Genomic DNA, 19,808 nt, shown 5'->3' with positions numbered 1-19,808 from the left:
CCTCGTCATCTCAGCTCTAAAGGATCATCCCTTCATTCTGAGGCTGTGCCCTCACATCCTAGCCTCTCCTAACTTGGTCTTTGATGACAGCGCACCCCCACCCCCCTCATTCTTCTAAACTCCATTGAGTATTGAAGGAACGTCGCTCCAAAAGCTAGTGTGTTTCCAATTAAACCTGTTGGACTATAACCTGGTGTTGTGTGATTTTAAACTCATATCACAAGGTCTTCATTCCCAGGATCATTCTTGTAAACCTCCTCTGGACCCCTGCCAAGGCCAGCACAACTTCCCTTTGAAAACCAAACTGCTCACAATATTTCAAATGCGGCCTGAGCAGAGCCTTACACCGCCTCAACGTCTCTGCTCTTGTATTATAACCATATCGAGATGAATGCTAACATTGCATTTGCTTTCCTAACTGCCAACTGAACCTACATATTAAACTTAATCCTAAACTAGGACTCCTAAGTCCCTTTCGAGAGTGTGTTGCTGGAAATGCACAGCAGGTCAGGCAGCTTCCGAGGAGCAGGAGAATCGAAGTTTCAGGAATAAGTCCTTCATTCATTCCTGATGAATGGCTTATGCCTGAAATCTCGATTCTTCTGCTCCTTGGATGCTGCCTGACCGGCTGTGCTTTTCCAGCAACACGCTCTCAAATATGATTTGCAGTCCTCACTTTCTCCTAAGTCACTTTGTATTTCAGATTTCTGAAGCTCTCCCTCCCAAGTGCAGGGTGTATTCTTTCATAAGGAGATCACTGGCCCCTGGAGGTTCTTTCACTTTAAGCTCCCTTATTAAAGTTAAAAATCACACACCGGGTTATAGTCCAACAGGTTTATTTTGAAGCACTAACTTTCAAACCGCTACCTCCTCATCAGGTGGTTGTGAGGCAGGACCATAATAAATTCTGTGTCTCATGGTCCTGCTCCACATCCACCTTGTGACAAGGCAGCGTTTCAAAAGCTAGTGCTTACAAATGAATCTGTTGGACTATAATCTGGTGTTGTGTGATTTTTAACTTTGTCCACCCCAGTCCAAGACCAGTTCCTCCAAATCATGACTCCCTCGTTAAATCTGCTGCATTACACATCACCAAATCCAGAACTGTCTGTTCCCTAATAGGCTCCACAACAAGCTGCTGCAAATAAAACATCTTGTAAATATTCTACTAATTCCTTTCCTTGGGATCTACGACTGACCTGGTTCTCCCAGTCCATCTGCATATTGAAGACCCTCATGATTATTGTAGTAGTGCCTTTCTTACAGGACTTTCTAACTCCTGATTTATTTTCTTCTCTCGTCTTTTCACATTTTCTAAGAAAGCATGTACTGGTCTTGGAAAGGGTCCAGAGGAGGTTTACAAGAATAATCCTGACTACCACTAGGAGCCCTTTACATAGCTCCCAACAGGATCTTTTCTCTTTTACAGTTCCTCAACTCTATCCAAACAGATTCTACGCCTTTCGACTCTATATCCCTTCTTGCTATTGACTTAATTTCATTTCTTACTAACAAGTCAACTCTGGCCCCTCTGTCCAATAGCCTGTCATTTCAATAGGATGCATATCCTTAAATATTTAGTTTCCACCTTGCACGGATGTCTCTGTGATACCCACAATATTATACCAGTCAATTTCAATCTGTACTTGTTTCGAATATGGCGCACTTTTAAGTACAACACCGTCAGTCCTGCACTGACTGTCTGCCTTTCTCCTCGATGTCCCCTTATCTACTTTGACTGAAGTTAGGTTCCTAGACATTCAAATGCTCCACACCTACTAGTTCTCCTTTATCAACTCTGCTTGTTATATCTTCAAAGAACTCTAGCAAATTTGTAAAACATGATTTTTCTTTCATAAAACTATGTTGGCTCTGATTATGTTAAGCTTTCCTAAATATTCTGTGGTTTCTTCCTTAATAATGGGCTCTCGCACTTTCCAAATGACAAATGTTAGGCTTACTGGCCTATAAGATTACTGCATTCTGTCTCCCTCCCTTCTTGATCAGAACTGTCATTTTTAGTGGTTTTCCAACCCACTGGAACCCTCTCAAAATCCAGCGAATCCTGAGATATTTTGACCAGTACCTCCACTATCTCTGAATCCACTTCCTTTAAAACCCTTCAGTGCAGGCCATTAGGTCTTGGCAACGTGTCTGCCTTTAATCCCATTAGTTTGTCAAACATTTTGTTTCTCATGATAGAGACTGTTAGAATTTCTTTCCCTCAATGAGCTTCTTGTTTATCTGTTATGTTTGGATGTTCACAGTGTCCTCCACCAGAAGGCCAATGCAAAATATTGGTTTGGATTGTCAGCCATTTCTCTGTTCCCCATTATTATTTCTTCATCTAAGGGACCCACATCTACTTTAGCTTCTCTCTTTTTTTTCATATACCCATAGAAGTTCTTGCTATTTGTATTTATATTTCTTGCCAATTTACTTTTGTGAGCAGTTTTCTCCCACTTTATTTGATTGTTAGTAATCCACTGGCGATGCTTAAGAAAAATCCCAATCATGTGACCTACCACTAGTTTTTGCTGCTTTGTATCCATTTGTTTTATATTTAGATACTCTCCTTGATTGCCTTTGTTAACCACAGCTGATTCATCTTTTTCATCAAGTCCTTTTTGAACTAAATAACCCTTTTATGAAATGTCTGCCACTGCTGATCCACTGAACTTCCCCCTCAGCCTGTTTCCCAGTTTGCTTTAGACAAGTTTTCCTTCATTACTCTGTAATTGCCTTGATTTAAGTTGTGAACCCAGGTTGCTCATTCTCAAAGCAGATTTGAAGTTCTACCTTCTTATGATCACTGCATCTACTTTCTGTTGCACAGTTCTGTATATATTTTCTACAGCTTCCTATCACACATTGATTCTTGTTCACCTCCTCACTGTACTACAGCTTCCACAGGCTTGTCATTTTAATTCTCCACCTTGCTCTCATACTAATATTTCTGTCTTTGGTCTACTTCACGGATCCAGTGAATCTCAATGTGAGCACAAGGAATAGCACCCCATTTGTCAATTAGGCACTTTACACTCAGTGTTGAGTCTGGAAGGAAGTAACAATTTCATTTCCTCTGTGAATTTCAAAGTTGAATGCGAGTCAAGTCACTAACATAAAACAGAAAGTTAAAAATCACACAACACCAGGTTATAGCCCAACAGGTTTAATTGGAAGCACACTAGCTTTCGGAGCGTCGCTTTCAGAGCTCCTTCCTGACGAAGGAGCATCGCTCTGAAAGCTCTGAAAGCTAGTGTGCTTCCAATTAAACCTGTTGGACTATAACCTGGTGTTGTGTGATTTTTAACTTTGTACATCCCAGTCCAACACCGGCATCTCCAAATTATAAACCAGAAAAGCCTTGGTCTTACTACTGAAGATCTTCATCAATGATTGAACAACATTCAGCACCATTCATAACTCCTCAGGTACTGAAGCAGTCCATGTCCAAATGCAACAGGAACTGGACAATAGGTTTGGGCTGACAAGTGGCATGTAACGTTGCCACAAAAATCGGGAAAGTGAGGACAGCGGATGCTGGAGATCAGAGTCGAAGAGTGTGGTGCTGGAAAAGCACAGCCGGTCAGGCAGCAGCAGAGGAGCAGGAGAATCAATGTTGCAGAGCCTTCATCAGGAATGAGGCTTGAGGACCAAGGGGGTTAGAAATAAATCGAAGGGGGATTGGTCTGGGGGCATGGTAGCTAGGAAAGTGATAGGTAGATGAAGGTGGCGGATAGGTAGGACCGTTCAAGGGGGTGGTGCCAAGCTGGAAGGTTGGGACTGGGATAAGGGGGGAGAGGGGAAGTGGGGAGACGGGTGAAATCCACATTAATTCCATGTAGTTAGAGGGTCCCAAGGCGGACATTGAGGCGTTCTTCCCCAGGCATCGCATGGTTGGGGTTTGGCAATGGAGGAGGCCCAGGACATGCATGTCCTTGGTGGAGTGGGTGGGAGGGGTTAGTGTTCAGCCACAGGGCGGTGGGGTTGGTTAGTGCAAGTGTCCCAGGGATGTTCTCTGAAATGATCCACAAATTGACGTCCTGTCTTCCCAATGTAGAAGAGACCACATCAGGTGCCATGGATACAGTAAAAGATGTGTGTGGAGGCACAGGTAAATTTCTCTCGGATGTGGAAGGATCCTTTGGGACCTTGGATGGAGGTGAAGCGGGAAGTGTGGGCACAGGTTTTGCACTTCTTCCAGTGGCAGGGGAAGACAAAAATGTCAGGCAATGACCATCCCCAACAAGAGAGAATCAAGCCATTGTCTCTTGACATTAAATGGCATTGCCATCAGTGAATTCCCCACTCTCACCGCCATGGTGATTACTATTGACCAGAAACTCAACTGGAATAGCCATATAAATACAATGACTAGAAGAGCAGTGCAGATTCTTGGAATGCTGCACCACACAACTCACCACCTGACTCCCCAAAGCCTGTCTGTCATCTATAAGGCACAAGTCAGGAGTGAGATGGCATACTCCCCTTTCGCTTTAATGACTGCCGTGCCAACCACATTCAAGAAGCTTGACACCATCCAGGACAAAGCAACCTGTTGCTTGGCATCACCTCCACAAACATTCACTCCCTCCACCACTGACGTAGCAGCAGTGTATACTGCCTGCAAAATGCAGGAATTTGTCAAGTCTCCTTAGACTGCACCTTCCAAATCCATGGCCACTGCCATCTAGAAGCAGAATAGTTTTAGTAGGCATAGAACTCAAGTGTTGATGTTTACAGATACTAAACATGAAACATAGAAAGTTATCATGCAGCAGAACAAGCAATTCGGAAAGCAGATGGAATGTGGTTCTTTATAGCAATGGGATTAGAGTACAAGAATAAAGATACCTTACTACAATGGGATAGGGTTGCCTTCAAAAAAGGCAACAGGTGCATGACCTGCAAGTTCCCTTCCAAGCCACTCACCAACCAGACCTATAACTATGTAGTCATTCATTCACTGTCACTGAGTCAAAACATGGAGCTCTTTCATTAAGGTCTACCTACAGCACATGGACTTCAGTGGTTCAGGAGGCAGCTGACCACTGCCTTCGCAAAGGCAACTAGGGATGGCTAATAAATGCTGACCCAGCTCATGTCACCCACATCCATGAATGAAATTTTAAAAACCTCTTGCAATCACCACAACTTTTTAAATAAAGACAAATACTTTTTGAGAAACTCAGCAGGTCTGACAGCATCTGTAGAGGCTGAAAAAGAGTTAACGTTTTGAGTCCAATATGACTTTGCCAGCATTCTTCAAAAAAGACCCTATATCATTGGAGCAAGGTATCTTTATTCTTGTACTTCTATCCCAATTGCTGTAAAGACCAACATACCATTTGCTTTCCTAATTGCTTGATCTGCGACATGATAACTTTGTATTCCATGTACAAGTACTCTGAACATCAGCATTTCAGTTCTATGCCTGTGAAAAATCTTCTGCTTTTTCATTCTCATTATCAAAGAGATCAAACTAACTGCATAAATAAATTAACATTTAATAATAATCAGGATTTCCATGCAAAAGGAGGATGTAATCATTGAATTCAAAGCTGAAAATATCTGCTTAATATTGAGACAAAAATGAAATGTGACAGAAGCAGTTGCCTTCAGAATGTAAGCTATATTAAATATGACAAAACAGCATTTTGTCCGTGCCAACATAAGCAATGTCAAAACGTGTGGTGCTGAAAAATCACAGCCGGTCAGGCAGCATCTGAGGAGCAGAAGAATCGACATTTCGAGCATAAGCTCTTCATCAGGATTCCTTGAAACATCAATTCTCCTGCTCCCTGAATGCTGCCTGACCAGCTGTGCTTTTTCAGCACCACACGTTTTGACTCCGATCTCCAGCTTTTGTAGTCCTCACTTTGTCCAGCATAAACAATGCCAAGGGATATTTATGCTCATTTATTTATGAATCTCCATGCATATATTTATTGGTACATGGGAATATTACTAGCAGGCAAAATGCCTTTGGGATATTTATAAACTGAAGAAATGAGGCAGGGTCTTAATTCAAAGACTGGCACACATTCAGTTGAGATGGCAACATGATGAAATAAACCTTAGTCTTTGTTCTGACACCCACATCATTGCCACTTTATGTTCAGATGACAAATAGTGTACTTGACGCAATGCAAGATCAGTGCTGGGGTTACTCTCATCAGACAAAATGATTTCTGCCATAAATGCTTAAATTAGTTTGTTACAAATATGATAATTGCATTAATAAGCTTGTCTTCTTGTCATCTGACATGAAATAGCTGGACTGTATGGCTACCTCAACATAGAAGAATGCAAGTCTAAGGAGTCGCCGCAAACATACAAACCAAGTATTCTGCGAACAAACTATCGCAAGTATTATATTGCAGCTGAAGAAGTTTTGTGGGATTATGCTCCTGAGATTCAAACCTACATGGACAGGTAGCTTAGTTTAGTCTTTAAAAAGTCAATCCAAATGAAATGGTTTATAGCTGTATTTTTTTTTCTGTAAGTTAATGGTGAGGTTTCCTTAACATTTTGCATATTCGTGTGTTTTTTCCTTCACCTCTACATGTTTAGCAAGAGTGGAGAAAGACTATGAAAATATTCTTCTTCTCACTCGCAGCTTTTTGATCTGTATAGAGGAAGCATAAAGATATTCCTTCCATACATCTCTGTACATGTCTATCTTCACCGCTGTCTCAGCTCATCTGTTGCTTGAAACCTTAAAGCATGTTTTTGGTACTTATGGGGTGTACACATGTTCAGCAATAAAGTGGAAGAAATTGTTCAGTCTCCCATGGCATTGCGCAAAGAAAATCAAACCCACGGGAACTTTGTAGGTCACACAAGAATTGGAAGACAAGGAGAAAATAGAACGATAGTTTGGGGAAAGGCATCAGCTCAGAGAAAGCGAAAGAAAGGGTGGAAATCGAGTGGGAGATTATGGATAGGGTGAAGAGTGAAGTGAGAGGAGAAGGAAAGCCCTAAGGATGGAAGAACCAGAGGGAAAGGAGAATGCTGAGACAGAGAGGAAGTCAGCAATCGGAAGGAAAAGCAAGAGATGGTAACATGCTGACAGTATGAACAGAGGAGGCAAGGAAGGGGAAATGGAAATGGAGCTTGGGACAGCAAGACAAGAAGGGACGGTCTCGCCTCAGCGAGGATGCACTTGTGTCTTAATTGCTGTTTTCAACAATTCTGTTATTTTTAAATTTTGTTATCTTTTTAATTAGTTGGTCATGAAATTGATCTCTTCAAGATAAAGGAAGTAGAAGCATAAACTCTTCCACAAAATGCAGAACAAATACTACTTCACTAACTGTTGGAAGGGACTAAATTCACACAACTAAGTAGAAATGAATTTTAATAGCAACTGGGTTACATCATATTATAGCCTTAAAATATACAGCTCAGTTGAACATAGGAAATCACCTGGAGAGGCAATAGTTATCAGTCTAAACATTATGATCTAAAATTCTCTTTTCCATGGGTTATTTCTGTCTTTAATTCTACTTTTATTGCCCTCAGTGATTTTAAAGCCACATATTTGGATTCGGGACCAAACCGTATTGGCAAAATATATAAAAAGGCAATTTACGTAGAATACACAGATAAAACTTTCACTGAACGTAAAGAACCAAAAGAAGAACCAATTTCTATTTTACAAAATGGAATCGGGTCTCCTGTTATAAGAACTCAAGTTGGTGATAAAATTCAGGTATGAAATGTTAATAAACGTAACCAGTTTTAATTAATTAGATTAGATTCCCTACAGTGTGGAAACAGGCCCTTCGACCCAACCAGTCTACACCGACCCTCTGAGGAGTAACCCACCCAGACCCATTTCCCTCGGACTAATGCACCTAACACTATGGGCAATTTAGCATGGCCAATTCACCTGGCCTACACATCTTTGGACTGTGGGAGGAAACCCATGCAGACATGGGGAGAATGTGCAAACGCCACGCAGATGCTGGAATTGAACCTGGGACTCTGGTGCTGTGAGGCAGCAGTGCTAACCACTGAGACACCGTGCTGCCCATATTGCCTTGGGTATTAATAAGGATTGCCTCTTGTGTAAAGTATGTTTGTATTGTTTCTGGAAATGGAGCCTTCAAAAATAAAATATATCCTAGGTGACCAGGCACTCCAGGGTTCCCCATGAAACTGTATCATTTTAGGAGATACATACACAACCAAGAGAATCAGTCTTCTGCTCCATTTGTTTAGTTGACAGATATAAAGTTCTCACTTGCCTTTGCTTTTCTCCTTTTTCATTTTTCTTTTCCTTTCTGTCTCTCCCATTTTCACCTTGTTTTTGTACATCCAATGAAAATAAAAAACAGCATTGTGTACTGAAATAACTCAAAGCTATTGGCTGCAAATCTAACTCCAATCTATTAACGTTTTGATACTCAGGATGCTGCTTTATTTTGTTAAACTAATAGCATCAATCCAGCCCACTTCTGGTGTGGCTTTTCCAGAAAACCATCTTGTTCACGAGAAAGGGATATGGATGTTCCTGAAGTCTGTGGAGTAGACGTGGTGTGTTATTCAGTGTGGGATGCTGGTTTGATGCCTGGCGTGTTGTTTTTGTCTTCACTACTTTAGTTAATGCCTTGTTTTAAGAGCACTCAGCAGCACATGCATTGAACAGCATGAGGGCTGCTACCTTTGCTGCCTAAAGGGCTCGTTAATCAACTTTCAGGTTAGTTGTTGGTACATTCCATTGGCCCTTGCTGACTTTGTGGAGTGTATTTGCACAGGAATCATACAAGTTGATTACGACTTCAAGGAGTGGTGCTGAATGTTTGGTAGCTGCAGCATATATTCTGAGTGTTCCATTTGCTCCAAGTCATAGGGCAACAATCCTAATTCCACTTGGACTGCAGGTTCAGATAGAACTATTTCAGAGTCAGCAAAAGTGAGCTGTTTGCAAAGGGAGAAATGGGAAGGGCTGTAAACAGGGAAGCCATATCTATCAGCACCTACAAGTTCCCCTCTAAGCCATACGCCATCCTGACTTGGAATGATATTATTGTTCCTACACAGTTGCGGTTCCAAATCATGGAACTCCCCCCCCCCCCCCCCCCCCCCCCCCCAGCTGTATTGTTGGTGTACCAATACAACATTGAATGCCATAGCTCAAGAAGACTACTCACCATTAGGAAAATGAGGGATGGGCATTAAATAGTGGCCCTGCCAATGACACTGGAAGTACTTCTTCCTGCACTTAAACCAGAGCAGTATCCAATTCAGCAAGGAGGTGGTCACAGAGCTGTGTCATTTCACAGATGTAGACCAGCAGCCTGAAAGCAGGGCAAGGATCGCACTGCTAGTGACCATAATTCTGGATCTTTTTGCCTCCCTTCCCATCTCCCAACTCCCTTCCCAGTCCCTCCCCCTCCCTTCCACTCCTCCCTGTCACCAACTGGATTCACTCCTCCCATTGAGCAACCAGGCCATACCCTCTACCTGTCTTCACTTATCCCCATTTCACCACCCTGCTCCCGCCACCCCCTTTATCTGCAGCTCTCCCTACACCCACCCCCAGTCCTGAAGAATGGTTACACCTGAAATGTCGCCTGACTTGCTGTGTTCTTCCAGCCTCCTGCCTGTCTACAGTGGATTTTATCAGGCTGAAATCGGCAACGTTGCAAACTCCTCAGAGTTCATCCTCCATCATCTGGCGGGTGACTGTGGAGCTTCATTGTCTTCTGATGACTAGAGAGAAGCAGGAGAAGCGCTCACCCTGTCAGAATAGTAATTTCACCATAGTATAGGTTTGACTGCACACATAGGGCTTACAGCTGGCACATTTCAATTGGAAGATGTACTGTAACTGACTACAGTTGAGTATGACTGTATTCAGCACATCATTCTAGTGAATGCCTGCTATCCTAGCAGCAATTAAAGTTAATTTATGCTGCACCATTCTGCTGTTCCAGCAATCTTTAAGCTGCTCCCTTAAAACAAAGCTGACTGCTCAATGACCTGAGCTGATTTATGCCTTACCTTCACATTCAAACATACGAATAAAGTACAGGAGCAGGATCTCGAAGCCTGCTCAACCATTCAGTAAGATCGTGACTCATTTAATTTCAACTTCAGGTCCATATTCCTGCATATCCCTGATAATCTTTCATCTTTTCAGTAGCCAAGAATCTATCTACCTCTGCCTTAAGAATATTTAAAGACTCTGCATCCACTGCCTTTTGACGAAGGGAATTCCAAAGATTCTGAAAGAAAACAATGCTTCCTCATCTCCGTCTTAAATATATGACCCTTCGTTTTTGATCTATGACCCCAAGAGAGAAAGCATCTTTTCTATAACCACCTAGTCATGTCTCCTCAGAATCTTATATGTTTCAATTGAGCAACCTCTGACTTTTCTAAACCCCAGAGGATACAGGTTTTTAGCCTGCCTAGCCTTTCCTCATAAGGCCTCCCAATCCAGGTATTAATTTCATCAACCTTCTCTGAACTGCTACCAGTGCATAATTATCCTTCACTATGTACAGTGACCTTTACTGTACACACTACTCCAGATATGGCCTTGTACAACTGAAGCATAACCTTCTGAATTTTGCATTCAATTCCTCTCACAATAAAGCATAATATTCTGTTAACTTTCCTGACTACTTGCTGTACCTGCACATTAACCTTCTGCAATTCATGGACTAGAACACTCAGATCTCTTTGCATCTCAGACCTCTGCAACCTCTCGCTGTTTAAATAATATAATACTTTTTATTTCTGTCAAAATGGGCAATTTCATATTTTCCTGCATTGTACTCCATTGCTGGGTCTTTGCCCACTCACTTAACCTATCTATATCCTCTGCCTTTATGTCCTCTTCATAACTCATTTTCCTCCCTATCTTTGTGCCATCAGCAAATTTAGCCACCGTTAAAACACAGTTGGCTAGCACTCGTATGCTGAAAGCTATGCTGCCATGAGAGAAAACTGAAATGCCAAAACAAATGTTCAATTGCTTTGACTACTCTGAAGTAACTCTCCAGTATTCCTTGGTGTATATGTAACACCCTCCACAGCCCTTGTCATGAGGGCATTGCTCTTGCCATCACTGATTTGGTAAGTACCTCCAAAAGTAAAGGAGGCAACTTGCACATCCATCTACCTACAGACTTGCTGTACGTGCATTGAAAGGGCTGTATATTTTTCCTTTTCGGATGATAAACTGGAATGGAAGTCAGATACTGTGATATACCTGAAAGTGTTTTGTAACTGGGAAAAATCAAGTATTGCATATTTTTAAGCTCTACATTGAGATTGAAACATTATTGAGTCAGACGGCATTAGAAGTTTTTCAGTGAAGGAAACACTGCCTGCTGATAGCCCTCCGATTTGTAGAGTTACAGTTTATTACATTGGTGGGAGCAGTGGAGCCAGAACAATTCAAAGGCAGCCTATCTTCTCCTTTCTGTGTGAGAAAGAAGACAAAACAACAGCGTAGTGGCTCAATGGTAGCACTCATGCCTCACAGGGACACAGGTTTGATTCCAGCCTCGAGCCATTGTCTGTGTGGAGTCTGCACATTCTCCTCATGTCTGCGTGGGTTTCTTCCGGGTGCTCCAGTTTCCTCTCACAATCCTCCATGCTCCCTGATAGTGACAATGGACCCTGTGATAGGCCTGTCAATGTACCGAGCATTTCTGTGTTTACACACCCATCAGTTCTTTCCTGTTTACACCCTTGGGTACTCAAAAACAGGACCTGTGTGAAACCTCATCCCTCAGTGAGCTGAGATCTCCCTTTCCCCTTAGCCTGGCTGCCAAATAATTCTGCCCAGTGATTTACCAAGTGTAGTTCTCATCTCTGTGCCACCCTCTAAAGTACTTGGGCTGAAACATTGGCTAATGGCTATGAGGGTTCAATAGAATGACAGTACTTCAATAAAGTCAATCTCTTGTTCCTCTCCTTGCTTGAAAAACAAAAAGTTTCAGCTTTATAAGGGGGAATCAGAAGAATGCAACACATTGAAAAGCTGTCCCTAAGAGTCAGATAGAGGAATACAGCACTGCTTGGTCACTTTCTGCTAATAAGATTCTATGAATTGGAAAAGCTGGTATTGGACAGGGGTGGACAAAGTTAAAAATCACACAACACCAGGATATAGTCCAGTAGTTTTATTTGGAAGCACTAGCTTCCGAAGTGCTGCTTCTTCATCAGGTGGTTGTGAAGCAGGACCATAAGACACAGAATTTATAGCAAAAGATTACAGTGATCCAATGATACATTGAACAAACTTTGATTAAGTCTTTCATTTCTGAGAATAGGTTTTCTGGCTTCAGTTCTTTAATATGTAAATCCCAGAACTTTTTTTAAGTCACATTCTCAAGATAACTTAAGGTTCTTTTACAAAAGATGACATCTCAGCTCAGACAATGCCTTAAAGGTGTCAGGTTACAGTCTGTCTGTATCCAATCTTGAGTCAGGCTGGTTCTATGAAGTGAGATTCCATGAAGTGAGATGAGACATGATTAGTAACTTAAAGATTTCACCTTTACACAGTTGATAACAGCATATACTTCTCTTTATAAGATGTCAGCATAGCTTTGAAGGCACCGTAAGAACTATTTTATTGATTGTGCCTTGTTCTCTTTTGTAGGTTTATTTTAAGAATATGGCTAGTCGTCCCTACAGCATCTACCCTCAGGGTATAACAATCGATAAGGAGAATGAAGGTGCTGACTACCCTGGGGATTCCACAAGTAAATTGTCTCTATGTATTTGAACGTAATTACTTGGAGTTAATATTCTCAAACACTTTAAGTTGTAGTGTATTGTTTTAGAACCACGTGATGAATAACATTATTTGAGGCCTGCCTACTTTAGTTAATTATGAAGGACCTTTAAAATAGGGTTGTAAATAATTTTTAAACAAAGGTATTTTCACAGTCATTTATTCTAACCTTTAGAGTAAAATTTGATGAATATTGGGGTGCAGTGTGGAGGGTAGGGGGCAGGGAGAGAGAGGAGGGGGTAGAGGGAGATGGGGGGGATTGGACGGGGGAATAATTGGACTAAAAAGAACCTGGGTAATTTCAGAAAAATAGCATTGTTAAAAATCTCTCTGTTTTGAACAATATTACAATTCAAGACAGTAAAAAAATTGTACAGACCGAACAGTTAAGACTGCCACCTATTTTCATAGGTAAGAGAAATAATTTTTATGGAGCTCACCTTCAGATATTCAACTAAGCTCAGGATAGTTTTTTATAAATTGAAAATAAGATTGAAGTATGTGTTTAGTGTCTGGTTTAACTCAGTGATAGCAGGCTCACCCTGAATTCTGAAAGTCTACTCCAGGGACTTGAAAATGTGGGGCTGATCCTTACCTTTTTTGGCTCAGTCCAAGTTGCCATGCACCCAGTCAAGCATTTTCAGTCCAGAGCTGCCAGCATTGTACCTGAATTTTCTCTGGGCATGGAAGATCAGGGGAACTTGGCACTCTGCTTTATGGGCAAGGACCTGGAGGACTTGCTGGACAGGGTGGTGCAGAGATGGAATTCCCTCTTCCCCACGGACGAGCAGTAGACACCTCAATATCAGAACATGCCAACCTGGTCTGAAGTTACTACCTTGTTTAAAGCAGTCTCAGCCATCTGGAACAATGCACAGCAATGTAAGAAGGAGGTCAGTGACCACCTCCAGTCTGCCAGTGTAAGTGCCATCATCATCCTTCTGATATCTCGCATTCTCTCTATCTCTTCTACCTATCCACCCCCCACCAAGGTTCAAGCTTTACCACTCTCGCTATTGTATGTAAATTTCCCTCACTTGCTCTCCTCTGAATGGCTGACTGACTGTGTCCAAGGCCCTGGACTGCTGTAAGAGGCTACCCTTGATTTATTGTGCAGGGACCCCACTGAGCAAAGACTATCCCATTTTACTTGACTGAGGCCAGCTGACCACCATGACAAGATTCCTGTTTTTGTATCTGCACTAAACAGCAAGGCAAGGCAGAAGTAATATGGGCCTGGTATCTCTGGCTGAGGTGGCATAGTGCGAGAAAAAATGCAAAGCAGGGAGGTTATGAGCATCCAAGGAGGCTCAGAAGAAGTGTGCATTCACACAGTGAGTGAAGAGACCAGCAGTCTGGTCCAGTCCATGAGATGGCTGCATTTTCCTCAGCATACTGTGTCCTTGCAGCATTGCAATGATAGTTGGCCAGTGTAGCCCAACATGTAACATTGAAGCACATCAGTGCATCAATTGGAGATATGCCATGAGGGGCCTTAGGTAATGGCATGTCTTGTATCCCAATGTATGTGACCTGTGCCCATAGAGCATGCCCTGAAATGTTGATGCCCAGTGTCCAATATGAAGGTCTTTTGGAGCAAGAGGTGAGCGGAATTCATCAGGTATTTGCCCTGGTTTCAATATCAAGTTTTCTCAACATTAACTTGATTTTCTTGTATTTGGTAAGAAAATTTGAATATTAATGAGATGAACTGATCCATCAACAAGACATTTTACAAGCTGTAAACTGCCATTAATTGGTAGATTGCTATTGTCATATGAGGAACTCACCATGCTACATGCCAAAAGTATTAAAGGAGTAAGATATTGAAATTGGCCTCACCAGAATTTACTCTGTTAGTTCTGAAGTATTTGGAATAGCCTGAATTGCAAAAGTTGCTATCTTTCTTTGTGCTAAGAGTTCCATTTTTATTCTTCCTGACAGTATGATAGTGTTGGAAAATTATCTGCAAGAGTGTGGTTTTGATCATGTGTCTAATAAGTAACACCTTTATGTGCAACTAGTCTCTCATTTCTAGCTTCAATCCAGATGACTATCAATTTGCTATCTGTGTCAGTATATTGCTGTCCTTGCTTTGAACCTAATTAAGAGCTAAAGAGTGATATTTATGACACAATAAAGGATACAGCTATCACAGCAGTAGCTGATGTTAAGTTAGATCCTCATGTAAAAAAATCTGATGCTCCATTTCTCTTCCTGCTGAAAAGAGAATTGACAGGCACATCAGTATCACTCTGAGCTGAGTATGATGCAAGCATGCAGTGTGTTAGCCTTATGATATGGTTGACGTTTTGGCTTCAGGTGGATTCAGCTTTTGTCTCTTATGGGAATTATGAATTCCTCATCTGGAGGGGAGAAAGTTTTGTGTAGCATGCTAATGGCAATGTACATGATGGCAGTACTGTGTAACAGCTCATGATGTCCCACTGTTAAGAAACTGATGGCGCTTCGTTAAAGGAGATAGCAGGTTTGGAAGTATATAAAGAACAGAAATATAGGGAAATGGGACTAGTTCAATTTAGAAAACCTGGTCAGCATGGACGAGTTGGGCCAAAGGGTCTCTTTCCGGGTTAAGTGACTCTATGATTCTATGCCAAGGATTGTAAGTGCCAAGGATTTTCCATTTCAGACATATATTGACAACAAGAAAACCCTGGTCAGGTACAACACAGACAATGACAATGCAAAACTTTGTTACTCCTCTACTGAGAAGTGCTCCCACTGTGCTAGATGTTCTTGTTTTCTATGTCAAACATCAGCTGTTGTGGCCCTTCTCATTAAGACTGTGCAGGGCAAATGTATACTATAGGCGATGATCACGAGGAACTGAACTCCGATTCCAACCCAGAATGACAGTTTACAAATTTTGCAATAGAATTATTAGGAAATCTAACTCTTGTTCTAGAAGCTGGAAGATGCTCTACAAGTGACTGGTATGATTCATGTCACAACTTTCAAAAAGATACTTTCGAGAATAGTACGGCTTTGCACTTGGATGAACATAAATAAAAAATCATAAAGCGAATAGTTTTATTCTCGCTATACACTTTGTAAGCATTTTGGCAGTGAAGATATTATTAGATGAAAACTATACATCAAGTTGTAATGTGGGAAGGAAATTGATATTGAGATTCAGACAAGAATTAACCAAGGGCAAAAAAAGGAACTTGTAAAGTTTTCAAATTTATAAGCAGAGTATCATTTCTGTTTGTGACCTTTTGAGAGGGGCCTGTGCAGAGGACAATTGTACTTACCAGTTTTTGGCTTAGACTCCATTTCTAAAGGTGCAAAGGTACAAATAGAGTTTCAGTAGGTATAGAATCAATCAATGGAACTTTCTCAGCCCCTAAATGAGCCAGTTGGAAAAACATAGGGAAATTAGAAAAATGAGAATCTTTATATACAAGGTTTGAATGACTGGCATGAGGCCAATTTGCATGTACTAACATTATTAGCTGTTTTCACCTCATTGCTGTGCAATTTGCTTTACTCCCATGTGGTAGAGAGAAACAAGATGGCAATAATTCCTCGCATCACAGTCAGAGTACTTAACAGGTATCTCACTTTTCTAACCTCCATGCCCCAATATCTCAGACAAGTACATGGATAGTGTCTGCCTGCACTTTATCCATGGAGGTCAGCATTAGACAGTCACCACCTTCACCACAACCTGACCATCCTTGAACCACTTCAAATGAAACTCTCCACTTCATTGCTGCACATTGGAGGGCACTGATACCTTTCAGTGTAATTCTGCTGCCAGGTCACTTTGCATGCAGGAATAAGTATCTAATAATGCATCAGTACAAGCTGCATATCATGGTTCTTAGCTTACTTTCTTAGCGTGCATTTGCTTTGCAGTTACTTGGATGCTCACTGCATCTCTGTGTGCCTTGTCTTGCCTTTTTGTGCCTTGCCACCTTATTCACACCCAGAAGTCTCATGGTCGCTCTGTCCTGCCTTGCCTTTTAGTGCAGACAGAAAGCTGGACAGCAATGATCAGTCAAGCTAATGGACATGTTGCCAGACAACCCCATACTGTGTCAACCTACAGCATTTACCAGCAACGTATGCAGCAAACACACAGCATGGGCTTCAACCAAATGAAGTCTAAAGGGAGTATCTCTTAGTTAAGTGAAGGGAACTGTTATCAAACAGGAGATATCAGCACAGTAGGTCAAGCGCATTGTTTGATAGCAGTCCAGGGACTTGAACACGGTTGGCTGGGAACTTGTGCTGATCAGAGATCAGTCAAGGGAGTTTTGTAACTTGCTAGTCAGGGTCATCATCCAGGTCAATCAAGAGGGTGGGTAGTAGTGTGTCCAGGGGGGTCAGTTCTCTGAAGCTCAAGGGGCATTATCAGGAGCCAATGCTATGTTGGATAAATTGGGGAAGGCAGTTGAGGATTGGAGACACTATGTTGGAATGCAGATAGGACAATAATTGCAAACATAAGAGTGGCTAATGATAGAGCACATGAGGTTAAGGGACACTGTGGGGTGGGTAGATAGGGAGCCATCAATAATCACCATCAGCCAATAGTGGTGAGGGCTATGATCCCAGCCGTTGACAGTGCTTTTTTTTTATTATTTTTATTGAGAAAGCTTTTTACCCTTTACAAAATTATAAAGTTACAAAAAAGATCTGAGTAAAACAACAATAACAATAAACTATTACTTACTTTACAAAACAAATTTTAAAAACTACCCATACTACAATTCAATGAATAATTAAACAAAATAAATTAAATTAAATTACACCACTCAGCGCAACCCCACCAAAGCTCCCAATCCTCGGGAGCATCAGTTAGTGTACCCGTATTTATTCGGGATTCTTCCTCTCAGGGCACCCGGCCCATCAGACCCAGGTGTCATGGCTGAACAAAGGCCCTAGTTAATATTACCGACAAATCTGTTTCTATATCGTTCAGAAAGGGCTGCCACGTCTTATAAAAAAAGCTCTGTTTTCTGGTGCACCATACTCAGAAGGAAGTCTAGTTAGACATATTCCATAATTAACCTACGCTATCCCAGTAAGCCTGGAGGACTTTCCAAGATCCAACTCATCAGAATACTCTTGCTTGCACTATATGTAAGAATATTAACCAGCTTCTTCCTATGCTCATCTAGAGAAGGCAGATTCGGCAGGCCCAAGAGAAGAGATACTGAATCTACTTTAACTTTGGTACCCAGGACCCCCTCCAAGACACTTGCTATAGTACCTCAGTACTTGCAAAGCTTGTGGCATGCCCACAATTTGTAAGAGTACCAATAACTATTTTGCACATTGGAAATGTTCCCTTTTAAAATTTTGCAAGCTGCTCTGGGGCCAAATAGACCCTGTGAACAACCTTCAGCTGCATAGCCTAACTTCTATTGTTCTTTCTCACCTTCTCCCAAATGTCCTCCCATATCTCTGATGAGATCTCCACTCCCAATTCTTGCGCCCAGACCCACAGACCCATTCAATATCTTTCGAGGTGCCACCTCCTAGTCAGTGGGAGAGGGTGCTAATCGAGAGAGTACCTGTAGTCTGAAGCACTCTCCTCTCTACATCAGACCTATAAGGATCAAACAACAGTGTGGTCTTTTTCTGGATAAGGTCCCTGATCTGAAACTAATGAAAGAGGTCCCAGCCGGGCAATTCATGACCTCCCCCATAAATAAGTCTCCCAGACAACAGACTACCCTGGACGCCCATATCCTAAAACCAGAATCCATCAATCCTGGCCAAAATCCTGGCATTCCTACTATAGGAGTGAGAAAGGAGGTTTTAGATAAACTGCCCTTGCTTTGTCATATCATTCTCCACACTTTAACTGTGTTAATGACAGTTGGGTTCTGACAATACTCCATGACTGTCCTCATCTTATCCATAAATAACAAATTAATAAGGGAACATTTTGCCTGGATGGCCTCAATATCCAGCCATATTGAACTCTGATCCTGACAAGCCTATCATTCATAAAGGATAATCGGGAGCTTATTTGATATCTCTTAAAATCTGGAAAGTGTACCCCCCCCCCCCCCCCGCCCCGTCCCCCGTCCCCCGTCCCCCCATTCCCTGGGGAAGCTGCAATTTGGCAGGCTTAATGAGAGGCCATCTACGATGTCAAATAAAAGAACAAAGACAAACATTAAGTCTCAGCAATGTTTGCCTGGGCAACATCAGAGGGAGTATTCACATGGGATATAATAAGTGAGGAAGAACATTCATTTTTACAAGACCTATTTGGCCTAACCAGGAAATTGGAAGAATCCCAACATTGAAGGTCCTGCCTTATCTTCTCAAGCAAGTACACAAAATTAACATTGTATAATTGGTTAAAGGCGGGAGTAATGAAAATGACTAGGTACAGAAAATCTCCTTGTGACCACCCTGAAAGGGAATCTGATTCTATCTGATCAGGTATTCCCCCAAGACTCCCCACAGGCATGACTTTGACTTCATAAAGTTAATCTTATACCCTGAGAAAGAACTAAATAAATTGACACTGTATTAAAAGAGACACAGACATTGTTGGGTTTGATAGGAAAAGGAGAACATCATCTGCATTAAGGATGATTTTGTGCCCCCCGATCCCACCTCCGGTATGACTATATTGGGGTCTCTCTGGATAGTCTCAGCCAGCAGCTCAGTCACCAACATAAACAACAGTGGTGAGAGGGGACAACTGAATACTGAAATTGTCAGGCCTTCTGCCATTATTTAGAACTACTGCCATAGAAATGCTACATCGCACTTCCACTAATCTGGCAAAGGCCCCACTGAGACCAAACTGCTCCAGGACATAAAAAAAGTATGGTCATTCCGCTCGGTCAAATGCTTTCTCCACATCTAAGGAGACCGCCAAGCCTGGAATCAACCTCTGCTGGCACACCTGGACCATGTTCAGTACTCTTCTACTGTTATTAGAGGACCTACAGCCCTCAATAAAACCTGTCTGATCCTCCTTTAGAATAGAGGGCAACACCTTCTCCAACCTCAGCGCTAGTGTCTTAGACCGGATTTTAAAATCCAA

The 19,808-nt window shown here is 41.9% G+C and overlaps 1 protein-coding gene across 1 annotated transcript in view; it reads left to right on the top strand.

The window, feature by feature from the left end:
- The window catches only part of f5 (coagulation factor V), a 119,317-nt gene that overhangs the window by 39,350 nt on the left and 60,159 nt on the right, over positions 1-19,808 (top strand). The window contains exons 7-9 of the mRNA XM_043700875.2: positions 6,279-6,438; positions 7,528-7,717; positions 12,632-12,734. Coding sequence (XP_043556810.2) covers positions 6,279-6,438; positions 7,528-7,717; positions 12,632-12,734 — 453 coding nt within the window. The remainder of the gene's footprint in view (positions 1-6,278; positions 6,439-7,527; positions 7,718-12,631; positions 12,735-19,808) is intronic.

The sequence above is a fragment of the Chiloscyllium plagiosum genome, unplaced genomic scaffold (assembly GCF_037043375.1).
Source record: "Chiloscyllium plagiosum isolate Xiang-an unplaced genomic scaffold, Cpla_swu_hap1 HiC_scaffold_12, whole genome shotgun sequence".
Taxonomy (NCBI): Eukaryota; Metazoa; Chordata; class Chondrichthyes; order Orectolobiformes; family Hemiscylliidae; genus Chiloscyllium; species Chiloscyllium plagiosum.
Note: the sequence above shows the minus strand (reverse complement) of the source record. Positions and strands in the feature narration are given on the sequence as shown.